Genomic DNA, 25,738 nt, shown 5'->3' with positions numbered 1-25,738 from the left:
GATTACATCACACATATTTACCTCCAATAGAAAAATAAACGTTAAGATGAACAAACCTAAAACAAAAAGTTTTATGTCCAACAGCTTTACCCAGCCTCAGCACAGACTTGAACTCTGGCCTTGAGCCTTGCTGGCCGACTTCACGGAGCTTCACTCCTCAACGCTCAGCCTAATGTGCTGTCTTGTTTCTTTCTTTCGCTCAGGGATCTGCTCAAAAATATTTTTTGGGTGCCTAATATTAAGCTGTATGCTGAAGTTTTGTAAAACAGTGTCTATCCAAGAGTCTGGGCTCTATGGAAGCTCACAATCTAGTTTAAGCCAGGTCTTACTGTGATTCTTAAAAATATGTTAATGTGTTTTAAAAAGTCAACTTTATTGAGATATAACTTACATACAATAAAATGCCCCCATTTTAAAGGCACAGCATTAGGGGTTTTACTAAATGTACACGACAACGAGCCACAGCTCCAATCAGATTCAGAATATTTTGGTCATGCCACCAACCCGCAAAATTGCCTTAGCTCCTTTGCAGTACTGCCCCTCCCTCTGCTCCCCAGCAATCATGGACTTGCTTTCTGTTGTTACAGATGAATTCTGCCTGCTCTAAAATTTCTATCAACGGAGTAAAGCAGTACGTACTCTTTTAGGTTTGACTTACTTCCTTCACTCAGCTTATTTTTGAGATTCATCCATGGTGTATGTATCAATGGTTGGGTTCTTTTTTCTTGTTGTATGTTACGAATATAATTTATTAATTCACCAGTGACAATTAAGTGGTTTCTAGTTTGGTGGGTATTTGTGAATAACAGTGCTATTACTCACAAATAATAGACAAGTTTTTGTGTGGACATACTTTTTCTTTGATTCTTATGTGTGACCCAGGAGAACTGCTGGGCCATATGGTAAATGTGTTTCAACTTTATAAAAAATTGTCAAATTGTTTTCCAACATGGTTGTGCCATCTTACACTTACCACCGCCCTCCCCCTCCATGGCCCAAAAATATAAAAGTCATCTTAGGTCATAGGTGATAAAAAAATAGATGGTAGACTGCATTTAGACTGTAGGCTATAGTTTGCTCATTCCTGCTCAAGAATTTTCTATATACACAGTAATATCCTTTGTGAAAAACAGTTTCACTTTTCCTTTCCAGTGTGCGTACCTTCTATTTCTTATCTTACTGCATAAAAAAGAAGCCTTTTAACTTACTATAGCCTCATTGTGAATCCAATCCTCTGACCTTTTCTTCTCTCAACTTCGAGATGTCAGCATTTCTGCAGTGCTCCAGGCCTAGTTTCACACTGTCTCTATGTGTGTAAATCACATCCCCTTGCTCTTTATCCTTAACCTGTGCCCACCTCAAAGATCCCATGCTGTTTTTCTGTGCTTATCTTCTATCCTCTGAGCTGCACTGTCTGAGAGGAAATCTTGTTCTCAAAAGTGAAATTAGCTTGAATTTGACACCTCTCTTGGGCTGCCTACTGCTACATTTTTTGGCTCCTGCCCTATGGTGCTACTTCTCTCAACCAAAATTTCACGTTTCTTTCCTGTGTACTGAGAAGGACAACCAAACTCCCAAATATCTTGTGATTACTTAAAAAAAGGTTTCAAAAGCATCACATTTAAATATGCAGTGCTTACTATTTTTGCCATCTAACCATCTTTACCTGGGCATTTCCTGTTTGCAGGTTTCACTCTGAATGCAGTTACAGAAGAGACAGTTTTCATAATCTTGCGAAGAGAGTAAAGCAAATATCCAAAGAAAAATGACATCTGAACAAAAGGAAACTATATATGACAAAATAAATTGGGAAAAGAACATATGGCAAAAGAATCTAAAAAGATTAATATTTGAAATCACTCTTTTTCATTTTATTTAATGCCACTTAAAGTATATCAAAATTCTTTACTTAACTAAAATTCAGTTCAAATAAAACCCAGAATAGACACACAAATTCAGAATACGTTTTAAAAATAATCGACAGTCAAATACAAAGAATTTAATGGGCACTATCCAAATGTCAAAAACACATTCTGGGTACTAAAGAGACACCAATTTAATCTGAATTTACATTTCATTTTCTTCAAGATTCAAACCAGCAAGAATAATTCAGTATGTACTACAACCAAAAATATGCTTCCAATCTTGAAATATTTTTAAAAGGCACTGTGTATAAACCTTCCTTAAGAGAGGAACTATATGTAGGAGAAACTGAGTCTTAGAAATTACATGACAAAAGTAATCATAATTCTTGGCATTTATGAAAATATTTTACCTTCAAACAATTTTTACAAACACTGAACTAACTAAATTATGCAATACACATGTGAAATCTCATCATCAGTTTACAATTAGGAATAACTATGGTACCAGGTTTAAATCAAGCATAAACCTAGGGGGTAAATATGCAGTTATATATGGATATAAGAATGAGTAGCTATAATTATTCATGGATATGATGAAAAATGACTAGAAACAGGTTTAAATAAGTGTGAAGATTATGAATTGAATGCAGTTATTATTAGGAAAATCCTAACCTCTGCAACTGCTTAGACTCCATAATAGCTATGCTCTGTTACATCAGAAGTATTAGGTTCATGAGATTTTATTAGCGCTCTACAATATTTAACAAGGGCACTTGACCTTCAGCGGTTTATGACTTAAAAGAACATATTTATTCATTTCTCAAAATTTTAAAACTCTTCTCTACCTCCCTTTCTTTCTCGTCCTTATTTCCAAACAAAAGGGAACACTGCTGCTGGTGGGATTACAGAAAGTGCAAAAAGGACAAAGCTAAGGGAACAGGAAAAGGAAACTTTTGTCAAAGGGAGTACAGAGGGAGAGAGTGAAGGCCCAGATGCCTGGTGAGGAAGCTGAGCCCGCAAAGGGGGAAGTGATGAAAGGCTTCCTCCTGAGCTAACAAAAGCTAATCAGAAGGAATACCCAATTGCCTTGTGTCCAGTGGCTCAAAAACAAACAAACAAACAAACAAACAAACAAACAAACAAAAATGGTTAGGCCTGCTCTCTTTTATACTTTGGACTAAAAAATACAAGTGCTGGATCTCTGGGTGCCCAACGGCAGTGTACATTCAGAAGATGGAACCAAATCCTAGTCCTGTGAATGAGAGGCCTTGGAGAGTAGATGGCTCTAGGTGGGACAGGGGACTTTCATTCATTAAGCTCCAGCTTCCTTCAAAGTCACTTCATGGCTATTGCTCTGTTTCCACCTGCAGTTAAAAAGGGCCCTCTTGACACAGTTTTTGTGTTCTGAAGCTCCAACAGATGAGGAACATGAACTCATCCAACACCTATGGATAACAGGTAAGTTGGAGTAGCGGCAGAGAAACACTCCGTATTTACTGGGTTGAAGAGACAACTGAATGACAATACAGGACCTTCTGGCTCCTGGTGGGATGTTCAATTCATACCATATTCACTGATCAGTGTAAGAAGCAAATTCATTACCCTTGCTGTCTTTTTTATGCAGCCTATATATCATCAGAATGAAATTAATACAATATAACAAGAACTTTTCTTGTTGAGCTGGGGGAGGGGAAGGTAAGAGAATATTTATGGTGGGGAAAATCAAATTAAAATTTCTAATTTGACAATATTTAGGACTAAATTACTCTAATTCTTATTTCTTAGTGCATAATCTTATATAATACTTCCCAAAAGGAAATAAATATATTTTTATTCTGCTGACTATAAGGATATCATAACAATGCTTTATAACAATCCTTTTTACAAAATTGTTTTTGGATTTCTAAGAAACTTTACACTCATGAGTCTTACAATGTCCCTATGCAATAGGCAGTCAACTAATTGCTCTTACACCCACTGTCTAACAGGCAGACTGAGGCTTGGAAACACTACCCGGCTGGCTGCCTTGGAGCCACAAAGCTAGGAGGTGGTTTTGCTTCACTTAAGCATGACTCTAGCAAGCCCTGGCAAGAGCATAAGCTCTGTGAGTAGTGGTGGACTAGGGGTGGGGAGGAGAATTCAGGCTGATTGCTTATGCATTGTGTGTGACCATCAACAGCTTTAAAAACCAATTTACACCTCAGTTTCCTCTCATTTCAAATGAGATAATCCTCGTAATTCCTAAACTGCAAAGTGATGAGAAATTAAATGAGGTACACATGTCATCACCTGCACAGTGATACCCATAGTAACTGCTCAGTGAACACTAATTATCATTCTAATAACAAAATTCTACCTTGCCTTTCTGGGTGAGAGTAACCACATACGGAGAACTACCCTGGTCTCTCAGTGCTCTTCTCCCAAGGGAGTTATGACCTTTTAATGCATTACATTTGAAAACTGGCTACCTTGGTCCTTTGCATTACTTAATAATTTTTCATTTCTCTCATCTTTGAGTCAAGAGCTGTTCTGCAGGATTACAATTTCTGGATATCCAAAGTTTATCCTTCAAATGCCAATTTATTTTCTGATTTCAAATATGACTCTAGTACTATTACTTATTTTCTGCCTTACTAACCAGAATAAACAGAACACAGACTTTTCTTGATGACTGAAAGCACCACTATGAACATTCACAACTGCATGGAGACACCATTAGCCCCCAGACCTATCTTGCAGTTGTTCTGTCTCTTCCCCTGACACAAGACCATCAGCTGCTGCTGTCACTGTTCCTCTAATTTTGATCTTGTGTCTCTCTTTCTTGTTCTTTGGTCCCTTCTCCTCTCTTTAGCCTCTACCACTAATGTAACCAAATGTGCACATCTAAAATACATTCCACAAAAATACAAAGATACCAAATATATACCGGTTAAGCATTCCTAACCAGCAAACCCAAAATTCAAAATGCTCCAATATTCAGATATTTGGGACTAGAGATGCTCAACTGGTATGTATATTTTGCAAATATTCCAAAAGTTAAAAGAAAAATCTGAACTCTAAAACACTTCTGGTCCCATGCATTTCAGATAAGAGAAACTCAACCCATATTTCAAACTACAGCAAATAAGGTTGAGTGTGAGGGCCTAAAGAGCAAAATACAGGCTCTTTCTTATGCAGAGACATTCAAGTATAATTTTAGTGTGTTTCCAAGAGCTGCAGTTGCCACAGCGTAATGCCACACAAATACATATGTGTATGTACGCTCCTTGTCCATACACAAGGGTGTGCTTAAGTATATGTGTGTGGCTGCTATATGTGAATGTATTGAGTATCAGGAGGCAGTTACTACAGTCGAAATATTTTAAGTACTTTAATAGCTTTGAGGATAGAGATTACAAATGGGGATTTTTTTAAATTTACACATGTAAATATGATTTAGTCAACAACTATTTGAGTACTACACTTATCACATGACAGCCCCTCTACAAGGTACTGAGAATAAAATGTTGAACAAGATAAATAATTATTCTACTCTTAAAAAATCAAAATGTTTGAGGATAGAACAACTTTGTCTCCTTAAAAAGAAATGTTTTTTGTTGTTGTTGAGATTGTACTTTGAGCTGTGCTCACTTCCAATTATAAACTGTAAAGAAAAAAGGTTTCCCGGCAATGGGGAAAAAATCTGTGTTCAATAGCCTTACAAATATTAACTTGAGATTCTGAATTCTCTGGAGAGAAAATTGGCGATATTATAAAAATAAACTAAAATTAAAACCCTGGAGTAGCACAACAATTTTCCCAAATGCAGGAACTGAGAAGTCAGGAAATAGAAACACAACATTCAGGATATCAGAACAACATTAATTACTCATATTGGGCGTATTTAGTGATTTCCATTACTATTTATAAGGGGATAATAGCATGAAAAGTTCAATACAAGGATTTTATTTTTAAAATTTAAACAATATTTGCAGGATTTCAAAAACCAGACTATTAAGGCTTAAGAGGAAAATGAACTTAAAAATATTTTACAATAAAAATGTATTGCGAACACAAGAAAATAAAATTATATCCTATCCTCCATAGTACTTATTACAGATATTAAACAGTGAAACAAAATCATCTTCTAAAAAAATATAAGAATCAGAATAATGCTTTTGGCTCTTTACTGACCACTATGGAACATCCAAAACAGTCCAGTACATCCTAGCCCGGCCTGACTCTAATCAAAAGGAGGATACAGTAAAGCAGGTAGAAAAGAGAGCAGAGGGGCAACCAGGTTCAGGTGCCAGGGCACCCGCACTCTTCCAAAGTAGACTGTGGTAGAAACTGCTAGTTGTTTAGGGTCATTTTAGCTTAGCATATGGCTGCTCACTGGAGCCTGCAATTCCCAGCTTCTGGGGAAGCTTGCAGCCATGAGACCGAGTTCTAGCGTGTGAGGAACAAGCCTCTTCTAGACCGTGCTTTTCCAAAGAAATGCATCTGTTCCCATGGTTTTTTATCCCTACCTGCTGCCTGGGACCTGATGAGAGCTGGGAGCTGCCTCAGGCCCAGAGATGGCAACCTTGCAGATAGCTCTGGACCACTGCTCTCTGGACTGTATCCTAAGAAATACATTATCATCTTGTTTAAGCCAAGGTATTTTGATGCCTCGTTGTTACAGCTGCAAAACTCGAGGCCCATTTAACACCCAGTTTTACAACAGACCTGACTGTTTTAGTGTCTAGCTGCCTCGACTCCTGTCCTAAAGCTTAGAGCCACCTGGTAACTGATGTTCCTAAACAAAGTACATTCTGAGCACCTTTACTGGGTTGTAAGCATCTTCAGGGGATTATGCATCTGGAGGGCTGGGACTATGTCCTCTATATCCTTTTATTTCTTTGAAACAGCCTAATACAGAGCTGACTGAGGGAAGGATGAGTAGGAAAAATAAGTTTATGCTGTAGGTTTCAGGGTCAGACAGCCCCCTGGAATTGAATTCCTCGGCAATTCCTGCGCTTTAACCAGATGTTCAAAATACCAACTGAACGTTCCATTCTAGAAACCAAGGCTTGTGATCACTGCAATCTCTGCCTCCCAGGTTAAAGCGATTCTCATCCCTCAGCCTCCCAAGTAGCTGGGATTACAGGCGCCCACCACCACACCCGGCTAATTTTTGTATTTTTAGTAGAGACGGGGTTTCACCATGTTGGCCAGGATAGTCTCAATCTCTTGACCTCGTGATCCGCCTGCCTCGGCCTCCTGAAGTGCTGGGATTACAGGCGTGAGCCACCGCACCTGGCCTGTTATTGTAATTTTAAAGAGGAAACAGGTTATGAGATGTTAAGGGGCTTGCCCAATAGAATAAAGTCCTTTGTAGGAGTCTGCATTTGAATCCAGGTCTGTTTGATATCAATGCCCGCATTCTTCTTCTTATATCAAGATGCTCTTAAAAACTCTACTAACTTCTTCAGAAGAGTACAGTTAAAACACTGGAAGAGTTTACTGATGAGTCAGAATTATTCAATTATCACTCTAAGTAATAGTAAATGTAACACTTACAAATATTATTTGTGATATAATATCCCAGGATATACTGAAGCCCCTGGGGTCCATGCACCTCTTCTAGAGGGTCCTGGGGGCTGGCTGGTGGTGGGGATGCCCTGGTTGATGAGCCCATCCAGTAGCACCCTCCACAGTGCTCAGCTGAAAGAACTGGGAGAGAGCTCAGTTTTCCCTGTTGGTAGACTCCTCTGACTGGCTCTCAGTAGCCATTTGACATTTATTTTTCTGAGCGGTCAGGGGGCTAGTGCTTCCAGCTTGCCAATACTAGTCTGCTATGGGAATCAAAACTCACTGTACTGGTTGACATGGTAAAACCTTATTTAGCGCTTACTTTGGACAGTCGAAATGCTAACTAAAACAGTCACAGAATAGCAAGATATTGTGCTCTGCAATATTTTTGTGGCCAATCTACTCTATTGTGCATTTCTAGTCAGCCTGGATAAAGGACTATGAAGCAGGGATATATATATTTTTTTTAACACGCAAGAATTGTATTGGAAATGTCTCCATATTTTTTGCATAGTGCTAGTCATAAAATAAGACAGTCCTAATTACTACATTTACCTTCTTCTGTGTAGGAATATATCACAAGGAACATTTAGAGGATACCGACGTGAGCTCTGCCAGTTCAAATAAATCAGTCAGAGCGACTACAGTTGGCTTTGGATTGCATCTAGGTTATGGAAGGCAAGAATAGATTAGGGGTATGTGCCATCAGAGCAGGGACAAAATCTTGACTTTGTAAAAGCCCCAGTATTTCTTCAGGCTTCGACATGACTTACTAGAGCTACATTTTCAATGAAATATTGCTGGAAGCATTTAAAAGCTTGAAAATACAATCTTGTCAGTAGAGATGCTCCCCCAATTCCCCAAAAGATGTGTGACATCATTTCAAAATACAGTCAGTCTGCTGTCACCAGTATGTTGGATTAGAGTGGGCAAAGTCTGTCCAAGTAGAAGCAGCCCAAGTTTGGTGTGGTCCTATAGTCAAGATTCAGGGACCACCACTTCACTTTAGAAACATAAAAGATTCACATTGGAACAAATCTGTTGTGGCTATTAATTTTGTGCAGAATTGACTTAATAGAAAGGAAAAAAGTATTGGGTGTAAATTATAGCATACATGTCTTGAGAAAACTTTTTTTTGAGATAGAGTCTTGCTTGGTCATCCAGGCTGGAGTACAGAAGTGCGATCCTAGCTCACTGCACTCCTTGAACTCCTTGGCGCAAGCTATTCTCCTGCCTCAGTCTTCCAAGTGGCTGGAACTACAGGCACTTGGTGATTTGGAGTAGGTGGGACTACAGGGATGTGTCACCATGCCCAGCTAAATATATATATGTATATATAGTCTCAAACTCCTGGCTTCAAGAGATCCTGTTGCCTCAGCCTCCCAAAGTATTGAGATTACAGGTATGAGACACTGGGCCTCGCTGAGGAAACTTCTGGCTTTTCCTTTGGATAGCTCCTCCCCACCAGTATACTGTCTTGAGGGGAGGGGCTTTTTACTTTCTCCCTCACCTCTCCTAGATAATATGAATGTGAATTTGATATTCATTAGTATATTTGTGTTTCGTTTCATGAAAACCAACATTTTTAACAAACATGCACTCAACAAGTACTGAACACGAACTAGCACCAGAGTCCATTCTAATCTCTGAAATACAGTGGAAAACATGTTTGGACTTTATATACTGAAGTGGGACAGTCCAGAAAATGGAGGTCAGGCACGGTGGCTCACATATGTAATCCCAGCACTCTAGGAGGCTGAGGTGGGAACATCACTTAAGGTTAGGAGTTCGAGACCAGCCTAGCAACAGGTGAAACCCTGTCTCTACTAAAAACATAAAACTTAGCTGGGCATGGCGGTAGGTGCCTGTAATCTCAGCTACTCGGAAGGCTGAGGCAGAAGAATTACCTGAACCCAGGAGGCGGAGGTTGCAGTGAGCCGAGATCATGCCACTGCACTCCAGCCTGGGCAACAGAGTGAGACTCCATCTAAAAAAAAAAAAAGGAAAAAAAAGAAAATGGGGTATTTTACATACTTGTGTGTAACTTCCTTCTCTTAGTTAACATACTTTGTGGAATTCCCTCCGAGGCAACAGGTAAAGATATATGTGAACAATCTCTTAATGAGATTCCTGAATATATTCTGTAAAGCTATCTGGAAAGAGTTGGATTTGCAGGATTATTTTAGGATGACACAACTCATATCTCCATGAGTCCAAACAGATATTGACCTTTTCCATCAGCTTCTGAGACATCTTGACCGCATAAGGCTGAGGCACATGACCGAACTTCTGCCTCACCCTTTGGCTAGAATCCTTACTGTGGGGCCAAGTCTTAGCCTGAGCCGTCCATCTATGAGTATTCCTCAGTCTGGATCCATGTCCCTCATAAGTGGTCCCAGGCTAGAACATGTGTTTCCACTACCGTTCTACATATCATCTCAAGGATAACAACTGGAGAATGTTTACTGAACATTTACTCTTAGCAGGATTGGAACCATTACCCTCATTTTACAAATAAGGACACAGGAGGCTCCACTCAAAGTAACCTGCTCAAAGTCACACAACTTAGCAGGTATGCAGGTGGGAGTTCTTGCTTTTAACTCCTGTTCTACGATATTCTTCTGGATCTGTGGTCATACTAAACATTCCATTTATTTTTTAGGCAAGACAATCCAGTTTCTCAATCATAATTCATTTGACAAGTTTTCCACATCTTGCAACCTATAAAAACTTACTTGTTTTCTTTCTGTCAACCTTAGCCTATGGTGACCTTTTATTATTATTATTTTTGTGATAATAAAAATGCCATTTTTCGTATCTTTTATTCTAAATTACCATTTTATTTTGTGGCTTTAGAATTTTTATGAAATACTCTATGCTTTTCATAAGCAATTTGCAAAATACAGGGGGAAACTTATCCAAAGACATCTATTCAACATTTAGGAGTATCTCCTTCTATTTTTTTTTTTTTTTTTGAGACAGAGTCTCACTTAGTCGCCCAGGCTGGAGTGCAGTGGCACGATCTCGGCTCACTGCAAGCTCCGCCTCCCAGGTTCACGCCATTCTCCTGCCTCAGCCTCCCGAGTAGCTGGGACTACAGGCGCCCGCCGCCTCGCCCGGCTAATTTTTTGCATTTTTAGTAGAGACGGGGTTTCACCGTGTTAGCCAGAATGGTCTCGATCTCCTGACCTCGTGATCCACCCGCCTCGGCCTCCCAAAGTGCTGGGATTACAGGCGTGAGCCACCGCGCCTGGCCTCTCCTACTATTTTATTAGTGAGTGCATATGTGTTTGGATACACACATGAATGTGTATTTCTATAGCAAAACTGGATCATTCCATAACCGTTTTTAAGACCTTTACTACAGATCATTACTTTCAAAATGGTTGTGCCACTGTACTCGCACCAATACCACATGAAATTGCCCGGCCCACATCAGTACACCCACACTATTTTATCTTTAATTTTGTTGTGGCCAGTGTGAAAAGCAGATATATTCTCAGTATATTAATGTCTATTTCTGTGATTACTAGTGAGGTAGACCATTATTTCACATGCATATTAGTTATTAATGTTTCTTTTCACAAGTGTTAGTTGATGGCAAGTACTCCCTTTTCATTAGGTGGTCACAGTTTTGCCTTACTGATTTGTAAGTAAGGCAAATCAGTACTGATTTATTCCGCACAGACTGCATTCATTTATTCACTCATTTGAAAGTACCTGCCAAACCCCTGCTGTTTACTTCCTCCTTTGCTTAGGACACAATTCTTATCCTGTGTAGCCAAAAACACCTTTGAAAATTGCCTTACAAGACTTTTTCAAGTGAGTACATATTTTAACATAACTAAGATCCCATTACCAATACTGATATTTTAAGCACAATTAAAACAGTACTCATGGGTCCAAGAAAGATGATAACATGTATAGGAATCTGATCTCAGCTTAAACATTAGGGTTTTTCTTTGCAAATGCAATAAGCCAACAACCTATGACATAAGTTATTACACAAAGTCTATCAATCTGAACTACTTGAAAGAGAACATGGCTTACGGATCATGAGAAGCAGGAAAGCAGAGGACTTCAAAATGTAATTGACCAATACCCAATAATCCTTGACTCTTGGTTTGGAACCTTAACTAAGAGAAGATCCACTAGTAATTACATACTATGAATTTCTAATTTTTGAGTCTTAAATTTAATTCCTCCCTAAAGAGAACAAATCCTTAATTATCAAAAAGGGTAAACAGGGGGAAAAGAGTGAACACATTTCATGAATCCTTGAATGTCTGAGAGTATCTTTGCAATCCTTCACATATTAAAGACAATTGAGCTGGGTATAAATTCTTGGATTACAAGCACTTTCCCTCAAAACTCTATACACATCGCTCTAATCTTCTCTGGAATTTAGTGTTTCACTGAAGCCTGATTTTATCTTTTGTAGATAAACCATTTCTTTTATCTGAATTGCAAAGGTTTTTCTTCCTTCCCTTTGTAAATATGACATTTTATAAAAGTAATTTCGAGACTGGTCTTTGGTGCCTGGAATACGATGATTGCTTTAAATCTATACACTCAGAGCTTTATTTTCTGCTCATAAAAATTGTTTTTAAAGTCTACTTAAGTACTGCTTCTCTTCTAACTACTCTAAAATCCTTCTCAAGAAAACCCACAATGTTTTCATTAGATCTACTTTCTATGGCTTCCATGTCTAGCAGAATTTATTACAACATTTTCATTCTTTTCTTCCATATTCCAGGACAAGATCTCACATGCTTGTCACCATCAATGTTCAGTTTTCCTCTGTATGCATTCTTCTCATTAATGACTTCACTGCAGATTGTAATCGTTTAGTATGCATATCTGGCATAAGACTGCCCGGATATGAATCTCATATTCCCTATTTATTAATTATATAAGTTTAAGCAAGTTACTTAACTTTCCTGAGCTTAGTTTCCCAATCTGTAAATAGTGGTAATAATGATACTGACCTGTATAATCAGGGTTTTTAATTACAAGCACCAGAAAACACTCTGGGTAATTCAAGAATAAAAATATTTACTGAAAGGATATTGTACAGTTCAAGACTATATATTGCTCCACTAGTTGAAAAAGGTAGGAAAACACATAGAACAAAGAAACTGAGATGAGATGTTCAGTGGCCAAAATAACCTGAAAGACTTTTTACTACATTACCTCCAAAATTTGTGATAAGGAACATAGAAGATCTTCCACTTATAGAATTAAGTACAATGCTACAATGCCTGGTACATAGTAAGTATTCAATAAATGTTAGCTGTTACTCTCCTATTGGATTTCTATTCCATAGAGATCACTGATTCTTATATCTTACTCACAATTATAATTTTTTTAGATTTGTCATTTGTTTCCTGTTGTGGCAGCAGCAGCAGCAGCAGTAGTAACAGTGGTAGTGGTGGTGGTGGTAGTAGTAGTAGTGAGAACAGAGACAGCAATCTAGCTGCATCAAAAAGCAGCAGGCCCAGTAAAGCAATGAAGGGTCTTTGTTCGCACAATGGCAGACCTGCCAGAGATGATCCATTTTTCGCATTTCTGATCTACTGGTTTTAAACTAAGAAGAGCACTCTCCAACTCTGACAAGGTTTTCAGTGGGAAACTGAAGTTTTATCCAGGGTTAAAAAGTTTGCTTTTTTAAAAAAATTGTTCAACTAGATAAATTATTCCACATCAATAAAACAGATTTGCCCAATTTGTAGTGCAGATCAAATGAGCTAAGTGCAACAGCATTCTGTTCAGTACCCATAAATCCACAAATATTTTTCACAGTCGTACCTACAGACCTTCAAATCTTCTACTCAATCAGCTTAGAATGTCAACAGCAGCAATCACTAAGATATATTTTTTCACATAATAGTTTAATATGAATTTGCTTTTCACTATTCTTTGCTAACTGAAATAAAATCAAAATCTTGCTGTTAAGAGCTTACATTATAGAAAAATAATATTACTTATCTTATTAAGGAACAAATGAGAAAGTGGGACAATGGGAAAACTCCAGTAAGCATCGTCCCTTCCAACAGTCCTAGACTTAAACCAAGGAATATATAAGGCAGCTAAGCTTATGAATGAAAACCGGTGTTACTTGACTCTTCAGTTGGGCATAAAGGGCTTACTTTAAAAATAACTAATAGAAGTATTTTCAAAAGAAGAGAAATCATGGCTTATGTTGACTTTGTGATGGAAAGGTATTTCTAAAGGAATATCAGAATACAGAAATACTACATATGAATGAAATAGTAAGAGTTATTAATTCTGTCAGAATAGTTTATTAGAAGGCCATAGGCAGTGGTTAAGACTTTAATCTTGGTTTAGACTCTAATAATGATTTGGGGAAATTTTTTAAATGAGATATATGCCTATTAGGGTAGATGATAACTCACGATAAACATTTCACTGATGCCACATTGCTTTATAGGAGTTTTCATAAGAAAAAGACTATAAGTTAAAATACTAAACAGTTTATAAATTGAAATGCTTTGAACTCCAATTTTTAAAGGAAAATTAAATTTTCTTTCAAGAGCCACACAGACTGAAATTCTAAGTATACTTTTAATTTATGATAGCTATTTTCATATTTGAAATATAACTATATAGAATATAATTGCATAGTATATTATTTCTCTTTAAGTTTCAATAATGTGTTATTTCAATTTGCTTGCAGACTGTTTCCACTTTGTGTAACTCCTACATTATTAAGGTTTGGGTACATAAAAACTCTTAAGATTCTATAAGCTAAAACATAGATTTGTCTTTGAACTACTTGAAAAGAACTTTACATTTTAAATGATCTTTCTTAGGAATGCCTGAAATAAAATAACCATAACCCAAATTACTTTGCTGAGGTACAAGCAGATCTGATCACTTTGGGAACAATAAATTCGTAAAATATAAACAGATGAAGTAAGACCATATGGACACATTTTTGCAAAGTAACAAAAATGGCAATTTAGAAATTGAGAGCCCTTAAATATGAAGATAGGCACTAGATAGGCTATGTTTTGCAACAGCTATGGAATAACTTTAGGGTTATACCTGAAGGGAAAAATATGTTTCTGAAATATTTTTCTCTCCAGAAGTGATTCTAAAGAGAAAAACGATCATGCAAAGCAGAGAATTCAATGCTGAATAATCCTCTCATCCATTTAATCTCACCAACTCAGCAGTCACTCATTTCAAATTTAACAGCATAAAGTTTGCATGTACAGGGGGAAATTATTCCATATATTCATAATTTAACTCTGAAAAGAAACTGTAAACTGGATTATTCAACTGAAAAGGAATTTACAATTTTAAACGTGCAGTCACGGTTGGCTTTAAGTGTTAACAAAGGAAAAATATTCTATCACTTTCAATGTAAACGAAACAATGCTAATTCAATGGTAAAAATTAAGCAAAAATATTCCATTATTTTCAAATGTAATGGTAATTCAGTGGTAAAAATTAAAGCTAAAAATGTGTAAGTTAACAAACTTACATAAAATTGACATAATACATATAGATAGCCTGTTTAAATTAAAAGGGGGCAAAAGTACAAACATTCTTGTCTCTTACGGATCAATTAATGAATATTCATAATGTGTCAATTACTCTATATTGAAGTATAAATATGGTTTGTGCCTCTGCATTATTCTGCGAGTAGAAACTATATGAAATAGATCATCTTTATATGTCTGCTTATCCCCCTCAACCCATTCCTTGACAAAGTACTTTGCTCAGAGTAGTCTTTGAATAAACAGTTCTTAATTAATTAAAAGGAAGCTTAATCTAAGTATGGAGGCCCTGTAAACATGTTTACATTTTTAGTTCATTAACTGATAAATATTTTGGGCACCTACTATGTTTTCCATGTTTGCATGTGTGATCCAGTTATGTGTGAACAGCCACAGGGAGTCTGTTCAAATTCATAGAATTTAATAGTCTTCCAAACAAACCCTTCAGTGTCAATACAACCTAAAATGATGCTTCCAATGAAATCAAAGAGAACAAATACTAAGTTATTCTGAATATATAGTTGAAGACATATAAGACTGGAAGCTTTGCTAGCAGGTCCATCTGATCATTCATCAGACTACTGGAAAATGTAGACAGCTAGCCAAATGCATATGCTTGTTATTAGCTACCTCTTGGCAGTCTAATTTTTTAATGTTGAGAAGGACAACGTGTTCTTTGGGAAGTGGGGAGTACTCAAATACTGAATAAACCTGTTGGCCATACTCTGTAGTATTCTTTAATCACAGGGACGCTTGAGGTGGAGGACACCTTGTATCGTTAACAAAATGAAGGGAAATATTAAATTCTGACCATGGTACATGCAACTTAAGAGGACTGATCTCCTGAGAGCCATTTTAGAGTTCAGACTTCTTGAATACAAGTCAACCAGTGTCACAAGAGCTTTGCCATTTGTCCTCATTTTGAACCTCGTTTCTACAATATTATGGATATAAAGCTGTAAAATTTGATGATCCTACAAAAACCACTGAGATTCAATCTTACCTTGGGTTAGATGCTGCAGCTCAGGCACTAGAAACTTCACTATAGGTTATACACAGTAACAACAACTGCCAGGATAATTTAGTTACCAACTGGAAAAATAACTAAGTTGCCAATGGGAAAAGTCAGAAGTTTCAGGCATTGTACTTACACAGCACATTCTAGTTAAGTGACAAACTATGCTTGTTTACAGCTGAAATAAAAATTCTCTTCTGCATGTGGCTGAGGTGTGTCAAAGAGGACTATTTCATTGTAAATAAGCAAAATGGCCAAACAAAAGGAAGTTACAAAGGCAGGTGTGTAACAGTTGAGTTGTTTCAGTTCCAGAGGAATAAAGTAAATAATTGTACTGGAATTTGTTCACTTCTGGGCATTTTGCCATACAGGAAGGGTGTGTAATTACTGAAGCTAAGATATCTATGTAAAAATGAAGTAACATCAATAGGACACAGCTGGGCTTCAGATTTTCTTATTTTATCTTCAAAAAATTAAGGATCTCTGGCTCTCATTTCACTCTTTGATATTTAAATATTGCTTAAGTTAATATGGACATACTGAAGATAGAATGGTTATTTTCAAAAAAGCCAGAAAATATCTTGAAAGTGGTATTCTCTTTAAGAGCCACACAAATGAGGAACATTGCAATTTTCACTCATCAAAGATAACAAAAGCAGCACACACAGTATCTAATTTGAGACCTCACCAGAGTAAAAAGAGTGCATATAAAATTAGCATATTTTACCAAATCTATTCTTTGCTTACCAGTTCATACTATCTGGATTGGCTTCAACCTTAAATCTAGATTCTAAGCTTCGGAAATCATTAACCAAAAATAAAAGAATGTGGTTTGTGGGCCAGGCACAGTGGCTCATGCCTGTAATCCCAGCACTTTGGGAGGCCAAGGTGGGCAGATCACCTGAGGTCAGGAGTTTGAGACCAGCCTGGCCAACATGGAGATACCACTCTCTTCCAAAAATACAAAAATTAACTGAGTGTGGTGGCATACACCTGTAATCTCAGATACTCATGGGAGGCTGAGGCAGAAGAATTGCTTGAACCCAAGAGGAGGAGGCTGCAGTGAGCCAAGATTGCACCACTGCACTCCAGCCTGGGTGACAGAGCGAGAGTCTATCTCAAAAAAAAAAAAAAAAAAAAAGAAGTGGCTAAAGAGCCTGAAAATATGGCCAAGTTCAAATAGAGATCTCAATTATTCAAGCAAATTTATGACAGAAGATGAAAGACTCTAATGAATATTACATGTGCAATTCTATAAAACCAGAAATCAACTTGCACCCTACATAGAACTGTGAAAGACACTTGCAAATCCTAGCCATGATTGGCCATACTGTCTTTTTAAAGAGTGTTTCTGAAACCAAGAGATCATATCGGAACCATTATAAAACTACAATGTATTCTACCAATTGATAATACTACCCTGCACATGGTGCTTGGCTTGCTGCTTCCTTGTGCCTGTGAGTGAGCATTCTGACACATCTAAGTAAGTCGCAGAGGGCAGCAGCAAGGCTCTTGATGAGCAGCGAATGGTTTATCAAATTCCAATTCCTCTGCATCCAAGGGTGTGCTGTGCATTTCAGTGACAAATCAATCAGTTTAATCTAAAGTTTTCACAGGAAGAGGCAGGATCCTTTGAGGGCACCACATTTTTCTTTCTTTCTTTTTTTGGAGACAGGTTCTCGCTCTGTCACCCAGGCTGGAGTGCAGTGGCATGATCACGGCTTACTGTAGCCTTGACCTCCCAGACTCAAGTGATTCTCCTGAGTAGCTGGGACCATGGGCGCACACCACCACTCCTGGCCAATTTTTTGTATTTTTTGTAGAGACAGGGTTTTTGTCATGTTGCCCAGGCTGGTCTTGAACTCCTGAGCTCAAGCCATCTGCTCACCTCAGCCTCCCAAAGTGCTAGGATTACAGACACAAACCACCATGCCCAGCGCTGTATTTCTTTATCTAGTTATTACATGTAAGAGATTATGCTAGGCACTAATCAGTATCAAGTTTGTCAGATATTTTTGAAAACTATTAGGAGATTCCTCCTTTCCTACATCTGTATTCATCATGGACTCCTGGATTCTTATTAGGAGTTGAGTTGAGCAGTAGAACCTGCTAAAGGATGATCCTAATTACAGTCAACTGGTGGCTGAAGTTCTGACATTTCCTGTAATTTCAGAATCATGTCCAGGAATCACATCACCTTGTTATTCCTGTGGATTGACTTTTTATTTCTCTTAAAGCATATTTCTTAACATTTCTTTAGTAGTTGCCTCACCCGATATACATAACACTGGTGGATATTTTGTGACATCACCAAGATAACCACATCCTTTTATTCCCTAAACTTACAACTAAATTGGACAGATGGGAAATGAAAGTTATGACACTTATGTCATTTTTTGACCATAGATACAAAATAAAATTTTATTTTGCACTATGAAGAGATAGGATTTAAATCCTGTATCAATATGGATATAGTGCAATTCAAATTGTCTTAAGAAGAATGTTCAGCTGAGTGACAAGTTTTCTAGGTGCTGTGAGACTCTCTTGCTCGCAGTATTTCTGTGAATGTGGCTATAGGTTTTGTTGTCTTAATAAAACCGCAAATTGGTGACAAAGTAATCGATAGTAAGTATTATCTATTCATTCCCTGCTCAAACAACCATTTATTGCAGGTCTAATATATCCATGGTGTTGGGAGAGGAGCAACCTGTAACACAGGTATAAAACAATGCATAAAACATGGCTCTATCCTTAGGTAGCTGGTTATATAAATCCTAAAAAGCATACTATTAAGAGTCATGACAGTGGCATAAAGTGCTAAAAGAGATCAGGAGAGAGATTTGACTTCAGGCTGGGTATGTTTCATGAAAGAGGCAGCGTTTGAACAGAAGTAGCAAGGATTCTTTCTGTCAAGGAGTGAGGATTTTTCTGTACCTTCGCGGGTACACATCCACATGACTGACACCACTATGAGAGGTTATCACTTCTCAAAAGACATTGTAAATTCTAACATTATGCCAAAGAACAAGGAACAGCTAGCTTCTGGCGCTGGAGGATTCTAGGGAAAGCACAGCCCAGTGAAGAAAGAGTTCATTGTTTTATGACACTGAATGCCCAATTTCAGATATTTAATAGACTAATGGTTTGTTAACAAGACTGCTATTGGTTGCTTGCCATTTCCCTTCCTACCAATTACCATGAATTGCCCAAGGGGAGTATGTGTGAGGTATTTTACTGGCTTAGATGTACTTTACTGAAGAACCCAGACTTTTCCTCTCAAAATTCAGGTGAATTTTGTAAGATACTACTTTGCAATTCCTTAACCAAGTGCCTTGACATTATGTTTGGGGTTGCAATAAATTAGCATGTTCATAAAATTTATTTTTATATGCTCTTTCTCATAACATATATATAAAACTATATGTTTATGTATAGTTTTTGTGAGATCAATATGAAGTTTTTAAAGTTTAGTGTCTGCATAAGTAAACTACTGTCACAGCATAAACATTGCTCAATATTCAAAGTTTGTCTTCTGCTATCAATGTCCAAAAAAACGGCTCACTGAATCTTTAGTATGGTTACAAGTAGAACCACTAGCTCCTCCTAAGAGGAGCCTTTTCTTCTTATGCAGAAATGATAATGACAATTGTAATGTTAGCCCTTACTAAGGGCCAGGTACTGTTGTAAGCATTTTACCTAGGTTAATTTAAGGTCCTCACTATTATTATCTGCATCTTATAAATAAGCAAACTGGGAAACGAAAGGTTAAGAAATCTTTCCAAGATCACATGGTCAGCAGAGAAAACAGAATGGAAACCTACTCCATGTACCCAGTTGCACTGCTAGGGTCCCTTCCTTTTGTGACCTAAGGAAACACCATTCTTAAGACACGGCTGCCACGAAACAAGGACTGTTATTTGAGATCACAGAGTGGATACCATTATGGCATGGCAGTGAGGCTTTTTTAAAAAATAGTAATTATGGACCAGGGACAGTGGCTCATACTTACAATCCTCACACTTTAGAGAGGCTGAGGTAGGAGGATTGCATGAGGTCAAGAGTTAAAGACCAGTCTGGGCAAGATAGTGAGACCCTATCTCTAAAAAAAAAATTAAAAACTAAAAATTAGCCAGGCATGGTAGTACATGCCTGTAGTCCTAGCTACTAGGGAGGCTGAGGTGGAAGGATTGCTTGAGCCCAGGAGTTTGAAGCTGCAGTGAGCTAAGAAGGTGACACTGTACTCCATCCTGGGCAACACAGCAAGACCCCATCTCTAAAAAGTAATAATAATTATGCATCCCATCTAAGAATATTGCTCTTTTGGATATAAAACATGACCAACATTTATTGTAACTGCATGTAACAGTGGGCTGAGTGTCACACTCTGACCAGTAAATTTTAAAATCAAACATATAAGGTGAATGGTAATTAGTTTTCTTACTTGGATCTAACTTTTCTGTGCTCTATCCCATTGGGTAGATGATAGGAAGTGACATATTTCAGGAGGGTCTTAAGAAATTTTTACTCCAACTATATTTTGCCTGGTGCCACAAAAATTGCAGGGGAGCTATTTAAAACCAGGAGAGTATCTTGAAAAAAGATACAGCTGTGGTATCCTGGGTTAAACAACTGAAATGCTAAGTACTTAAAATTTTTAAAAGAAATTATGTACGAAACTGCAAATATATATTAATGAACTCCAATTTCTCACAACAGGAATAGAACCAAAGACCAGAGTATAGCATCCCACTAACTAATTATATATAATAATTGTTTTAATGAATAGGATAAATACATTTTTGGCTGCCTTGAGAAGCTAGAACTCTTCTTAGCATTTCCCATAAAATACTTATTTAGAACACTATTTACTGCCAGAAGATAAAATTTTGAAGTCATTTGAGGCCATCAAGGAATTCTAGTGTCAAAATCTTAACAAGTTTCCTTATTTTCTTACATATAGGGTATATGGTCTCAAGGTACAAACAGAACGTTACCATTGCTATGTTTACTGCACACAGCTAATAGTTTTAAGTCATTTCTAAACATTCTGATAAATTTATCACATTTCACCAAAACACAGTATATACTAAGAGCCCCAAATAAATCTGAGGCTTCTCACCCTTAACAGCTCTGTGGGTCAAATCTTGACAACTATGAAGTGCTATCGAAGAGTCCTTTTTTCTCCCCTAAAGATAATAGAAGCTTAGACGTCTATTCTATAGTTTGGTGGAAGATGAAAATTATACTGACTATATCTTGTACCTTTTCAAACTCTTTGTGGAAAGTTTAAAAACTTCAAATTTCATTGAGGAATAAAAAAATTATTTTGACATCTTGTTACTAGAATAAACTGAAATAATTTTTCTTGAAAACATAGTTCTAACGTCAGACATGTGTCACGGTTATAGAGCAATCTTTCATGCCACATTCCAAGTTACAGCAAATAGTACAACAATAAGGTAATAAATGTTTCCTCAATCTTCGTCATCATTAGTCATCTGAGTTACTGATACTGACTTTTAAAGGAATATCCCAGCAAATACAACATTACCTATCTTGAGGAAAAAACATCCAGTGGCTTAATTATAAGATTTTTTTTAAAAAAAACTTAATCTTAGATTATTTCAACAAAATAACCCTCACAGGGGACATATAATGTTTTTTGGAGAGAAGAAGCAGGAAAAAAACAAAAAACAAAAAACTATCCCTGGAGCTTTAAATTTACATTTACCTTATTAAGCTTTTAAATCTTAAGAAATTAAAATTGCAGAATTCTAATTTCTCTAAGCACAACAGATAAGACCTAATATAGAAGGTTACTTGAGTTTGAAGGATAAAGAGTATTAATGCCTTAAAAAAATCAACATAAACATGACATTGAAGCAAACTGGCACAGTTCGACAAGTTGTAGAACATTAGCTCACAAAATGAATATACTTAAATTTAGACAAACACACAAATATAGCCTTTATCCAAAAATCACAGAGACAACCCTATATACTACCTATGTTAAAATGTTCAAAATACCTAATGCTATTACAGGCCTCAGGTTGCCAGAGTCCTGATAGAAAAGTCAGCACTGAGAACTATGCTTCACACAGCTTTGCGTGCATGCACACACTCTGCAATGTGGGAGAGACAGAGACACCGATCACCATCGAGATTGTCCTTACTTGCAGACGCACAAGTATCCTGCATGTTCCGATTCTGACTGGCACCTGGAGCAGCTCTACATGCCAGTCATCCCAATGTACTCAGGGATGTAAACACCTTATAATTAGAAAACGTGAAGGCGTCAAGGACGTTAGACAAATTTAAAACATATCCAAAGATTAATTTTTTAAAGGCATTAAGAAATAACTCATTGCAAATTTCAATACGAGGATGTACCTGCTCCTTCACGGATGCTAGAATAGTGGTGGCTGTGGTCTCGGGTTCCATGCCTGGGCCAGTGGAGGCAGCTTCCTGGCGGGTCTGTGGTTGCCCCTCCTCCACCAATGAGGCCTGCTCAGGAGCTGGCATTCCTCCTGCAATCAAGCAGGCAAAGGGTTAACACTTTCTTCTGGGCTCCCTTGCAGGAACCGAGGATTTACAGATGGTTCCTAGCAACTACAGTAGACTATAGTCTACACACCATGATCAAAAGCTTGTTAAATTGCTAAATTTTCTAAATGGTAACCAATAAGTAAATATGACTAACTTATCAAGAAACTAAATAATATACATTCTAGACTGCTATAGGGGTCTGTTTTCAAAGTAACATGCACACAAAAAGACATCTACAAATGTTAACTGACATGAGAAGAATGTTTTACCAATCGCAGAAGAGGTTTTTGTAACAGAAAAGAAAAAAAGAGTTTAAAACCTAAAGAAGCCTTAAAAATAAAAGTCTGCTTATTTTAAAGAAATATAATATATTAATAACTAGCAACAAGTTCATCCTTGGTGCAGTCTTACAGCTAGCTTGGTTTCTTTAGAAGAATCTGATTATTCAAAGATAACAATGACTAGGAATGTGGTGTTGAAAAGAAAATCTATTTTTTAGGCCCATAGCTTATGACAGAAGAATAGGTTCTTGGCAGGAGCTAGAGTGCCTTTCCTAAGACAACACATAGTGAGAGCAGTGTGTTTGTCAAGAGACTTACTGACCTGATATGGACTTTCTACAATTTTGGAAAACAGGGGGAATCGATGGTTAGCGTAAAGTGTTATTAAAATTTTAATAACTCATTTACATGTCAGTTTCTCTGTTTTCTTGTGAGTACAGTCTTTATCATACCACGAAACTAGTCAAGTACCTGGCATATTAAATGGTATTCAATTAATGTTCACTAAAATAAATGAATACATGAATGAAGGATGATATATTTTCATTGTCTCATTCCAGTCATTAGGTAAATTCTGCCAAGTCCTAAGATGTCCGAGAGACCCTATCTGTTTAGATGTGTCACATCGTATATTCAAATATGGACATCTGAGACTATAAACATTTTCCTCAACATTCTTCAGTTTTCTCTTGCAAATTACTCTACTATTATATATTTCAATTTAATCAATTAACTTCCACAGTCTTCAATTCTATAGTTGATCTGGGACTTGTTTCCCCATTCCCTCAAATTTCAGTATCAGTTTCCAAAATAATAATCCGTAAGTAAAAGGGGAAATTACATGCCCTTTGAGCTCCCATCTTCTTCCCTACTCTCCTGGCTTCCATGTTAGTGGAGAGGGTCTAAGTTTCATGTTTCTGCTGGTGGTTTTTTTTATTCTTGTCATATTAATAGGCATAAATGGACAGTGGATCTGATTAGTTTATCTGTGCATTTCCCCCGACACCAGCCTCATGAGTTCTCATGCCTGCTCTATCTAGCAAGTGAATTCTTTTTTTTTTTTTTGAGACGGAGTCTCACTGTGTCGCCCAGGCTGGAGTGCAGTGGCGTGATCTCGGCTCACTGCAAGCTCCGCCTCCCGGGTTCACGCCATTCTCCCGCCTCAGCCTCCCAAGTAGCTGAGACTACAGGCGCCCGCCACCACGCCCGGCTAGTTTTTTGTATTTTTTTAGTAGAGACGGGGTTTCACTATGTTAGCCAGGATAGTCTCGATCTCCTGACCTCGTGATCCACCCGCCTCGGCCTCCCAAAGTGCTGGGATTACAGGCTTGAGCCACCGCGCCCGGCCCTAGCAAGTGAATTCTCAATCTCCCATTTTCACGGCGCATAAGGCCTAGATAGACTTTGAACTGCAGGATCTTCTCAGGTATGAATAGAAGGATCCTGAGACATGGAGATGAGTAGGATCAAAACCTAAGTGTCCTGGGTGGGGCGGGAGTGGGGGGAGTTCTACCTCACTACCTCACCGATAAAAATGGCTAGTTCTTTATACAATGTAATAATTTTATGGCAATCTATATTTTTTAGTGTATGTGGAATGTTTATTGAGATGTAAAACAAAATATTATCAACTGAATAAAATTTTCTTTCTCTATCAAGTGCTCATTAAAGAGTAGACATAAGCTCTATAAAGGAAAAAAATGCTACACAAAGATCCTAGATTAGCATTTAAGGCAAGTAAAGATATAAAAGTATTCTAGCCATTGAAAAATTACACACCTTAAAATAAGCAGATGGTTGCAAAGAACAAAAATGTTACTATGCAACAGTGAAACAAATAATGCCAAGAACTAAAAATTTTAAATGTCAAGAGTATAATATCATGAAACAACCACTGTGTAAGAAGAAAAAGAAAACGAAAAATTCAGTGAACAAAGAGAATTTGAGAAAAGGAGAAACAGAAATGTAATTGGGGAAGTAATTATTTATTAATATAGAAGGCGTCTTACTATTAAAAAGACCTAGAATTATATTATGGTATTACATCACTGTGAGGATATCATACTTAATTTCACAATACTTATCTTGCTGACCCTGCTTCCCAGGACCAATGAGCCCAGAGGAGCATTTTCTGAGTACCACTCTCCCAGGGACACTGACCATTAGGGGGCTCATCACCTAGCTGATGCAGCAACATAGGATCAAGGCAAAGTACAGCAAGATGTAAATGAAAAGTAGTAATGCTAAAGTCAAGAGGAGGAGGGTCAGAGACCTTGTAACTGTATAAAAGAAAGTAATATAATGCTGAGAAGCTTGGCAGGAGAGGAGATTTTCATAGACATGGATGATATCTATTCTGATTCCTCAAAGGTTAGGTCACATCACAGGCAGCCATGAACAGTCACCAGATGAGGAGCAAAGCCAATGGTACCTGTCATTACTAAGGGTGAGACACTTCCCTACCCCTTATCTCTGGAGCAGTCTCAATATGCCACAACCAACATGGGGCAGGGGAGCGATAACACTGTGCTGACAAGTTATAAACCTATGAAGGTTTCCTATCCATTTTCTCGTAGTTTTCATAATTGTAAGATCATTTAATGAACTGGAAAGTATCAAGCTAAGACTGGAGTCACAGAATAATATTATTGCTCCATTCCACCAGCAAAAAAAAAAAAAAAAAGCACTTATATTGTAAAGCGACTGTGAGAAATTAGGCCTCGCACTTCCCTCAGTGACCTCAATTTGCCTGATTTGAGTGATCACATTCCGGAGAACTGGGAAAACTTGCAGATAGGTTGCTGAATCATTTTTGAGGGTTCTACAGAGAATGAAGGCATGCCAGAAAACTGGAAGGAGGAAAATGCCATGGCTGTTTTTGGAAAAAGGGAAGGTAGACTCTTCACATGACAAACTACAGAGCTAGACACAGATCTTGGGTGAGATTCTTTA

At 37.5% G+C, this 25,738-nt stretch overlaps 1 protein-coding gene across 5 annotated transcripts in view; it reads right to left on the bottom strand.

Moving 5' to 3' along the window:
- PKP4 (plakophilin 4) overlaps nucleotides 1–25,738 on the bottom strand; it is a 230,779-nt gene that overhangs the window by 135,397 nt on the left and 69,644 nt on the right. For all 5 annotated transcript variants that reach the window (XM_025404979.1, XM_025404982.1, XM_025404980.1 and 2 more), the window contains exon 2: nucleotides 22,350–22,486. In XM_025404979.1, the coding sequence (XP_025260764.1) occupies nucleotides 22,350–22,481 (132 nt within the window). In that variant the 5' untranslated portion in view covers nucleotides 22,482–22,486. The remainder of the gene's footprint in view (nucleotides 1–22,349; nucleotides 22,487–25,738) is intronic.

This window comes from Theropithecus gelada, chromosome 12 (genome assembly GCF_003255815.1).
Source record: "Theropithecus gelada isolate Dixy chromosome 12, Tgel_1.0, whole genome shotgun sequence".
Taxonomy (NCBI): Eukaryota; Metazoa; Chordata; class Mammalia; order Primates; family Cercopithecidae; genus Theropithecus; species Theropithecus gelada.
The sequence above is the reverse complement of the archived record's forward strand: the minus strand, read 5'-3'. Positions and strand labels throughout refer to the sequence as shown.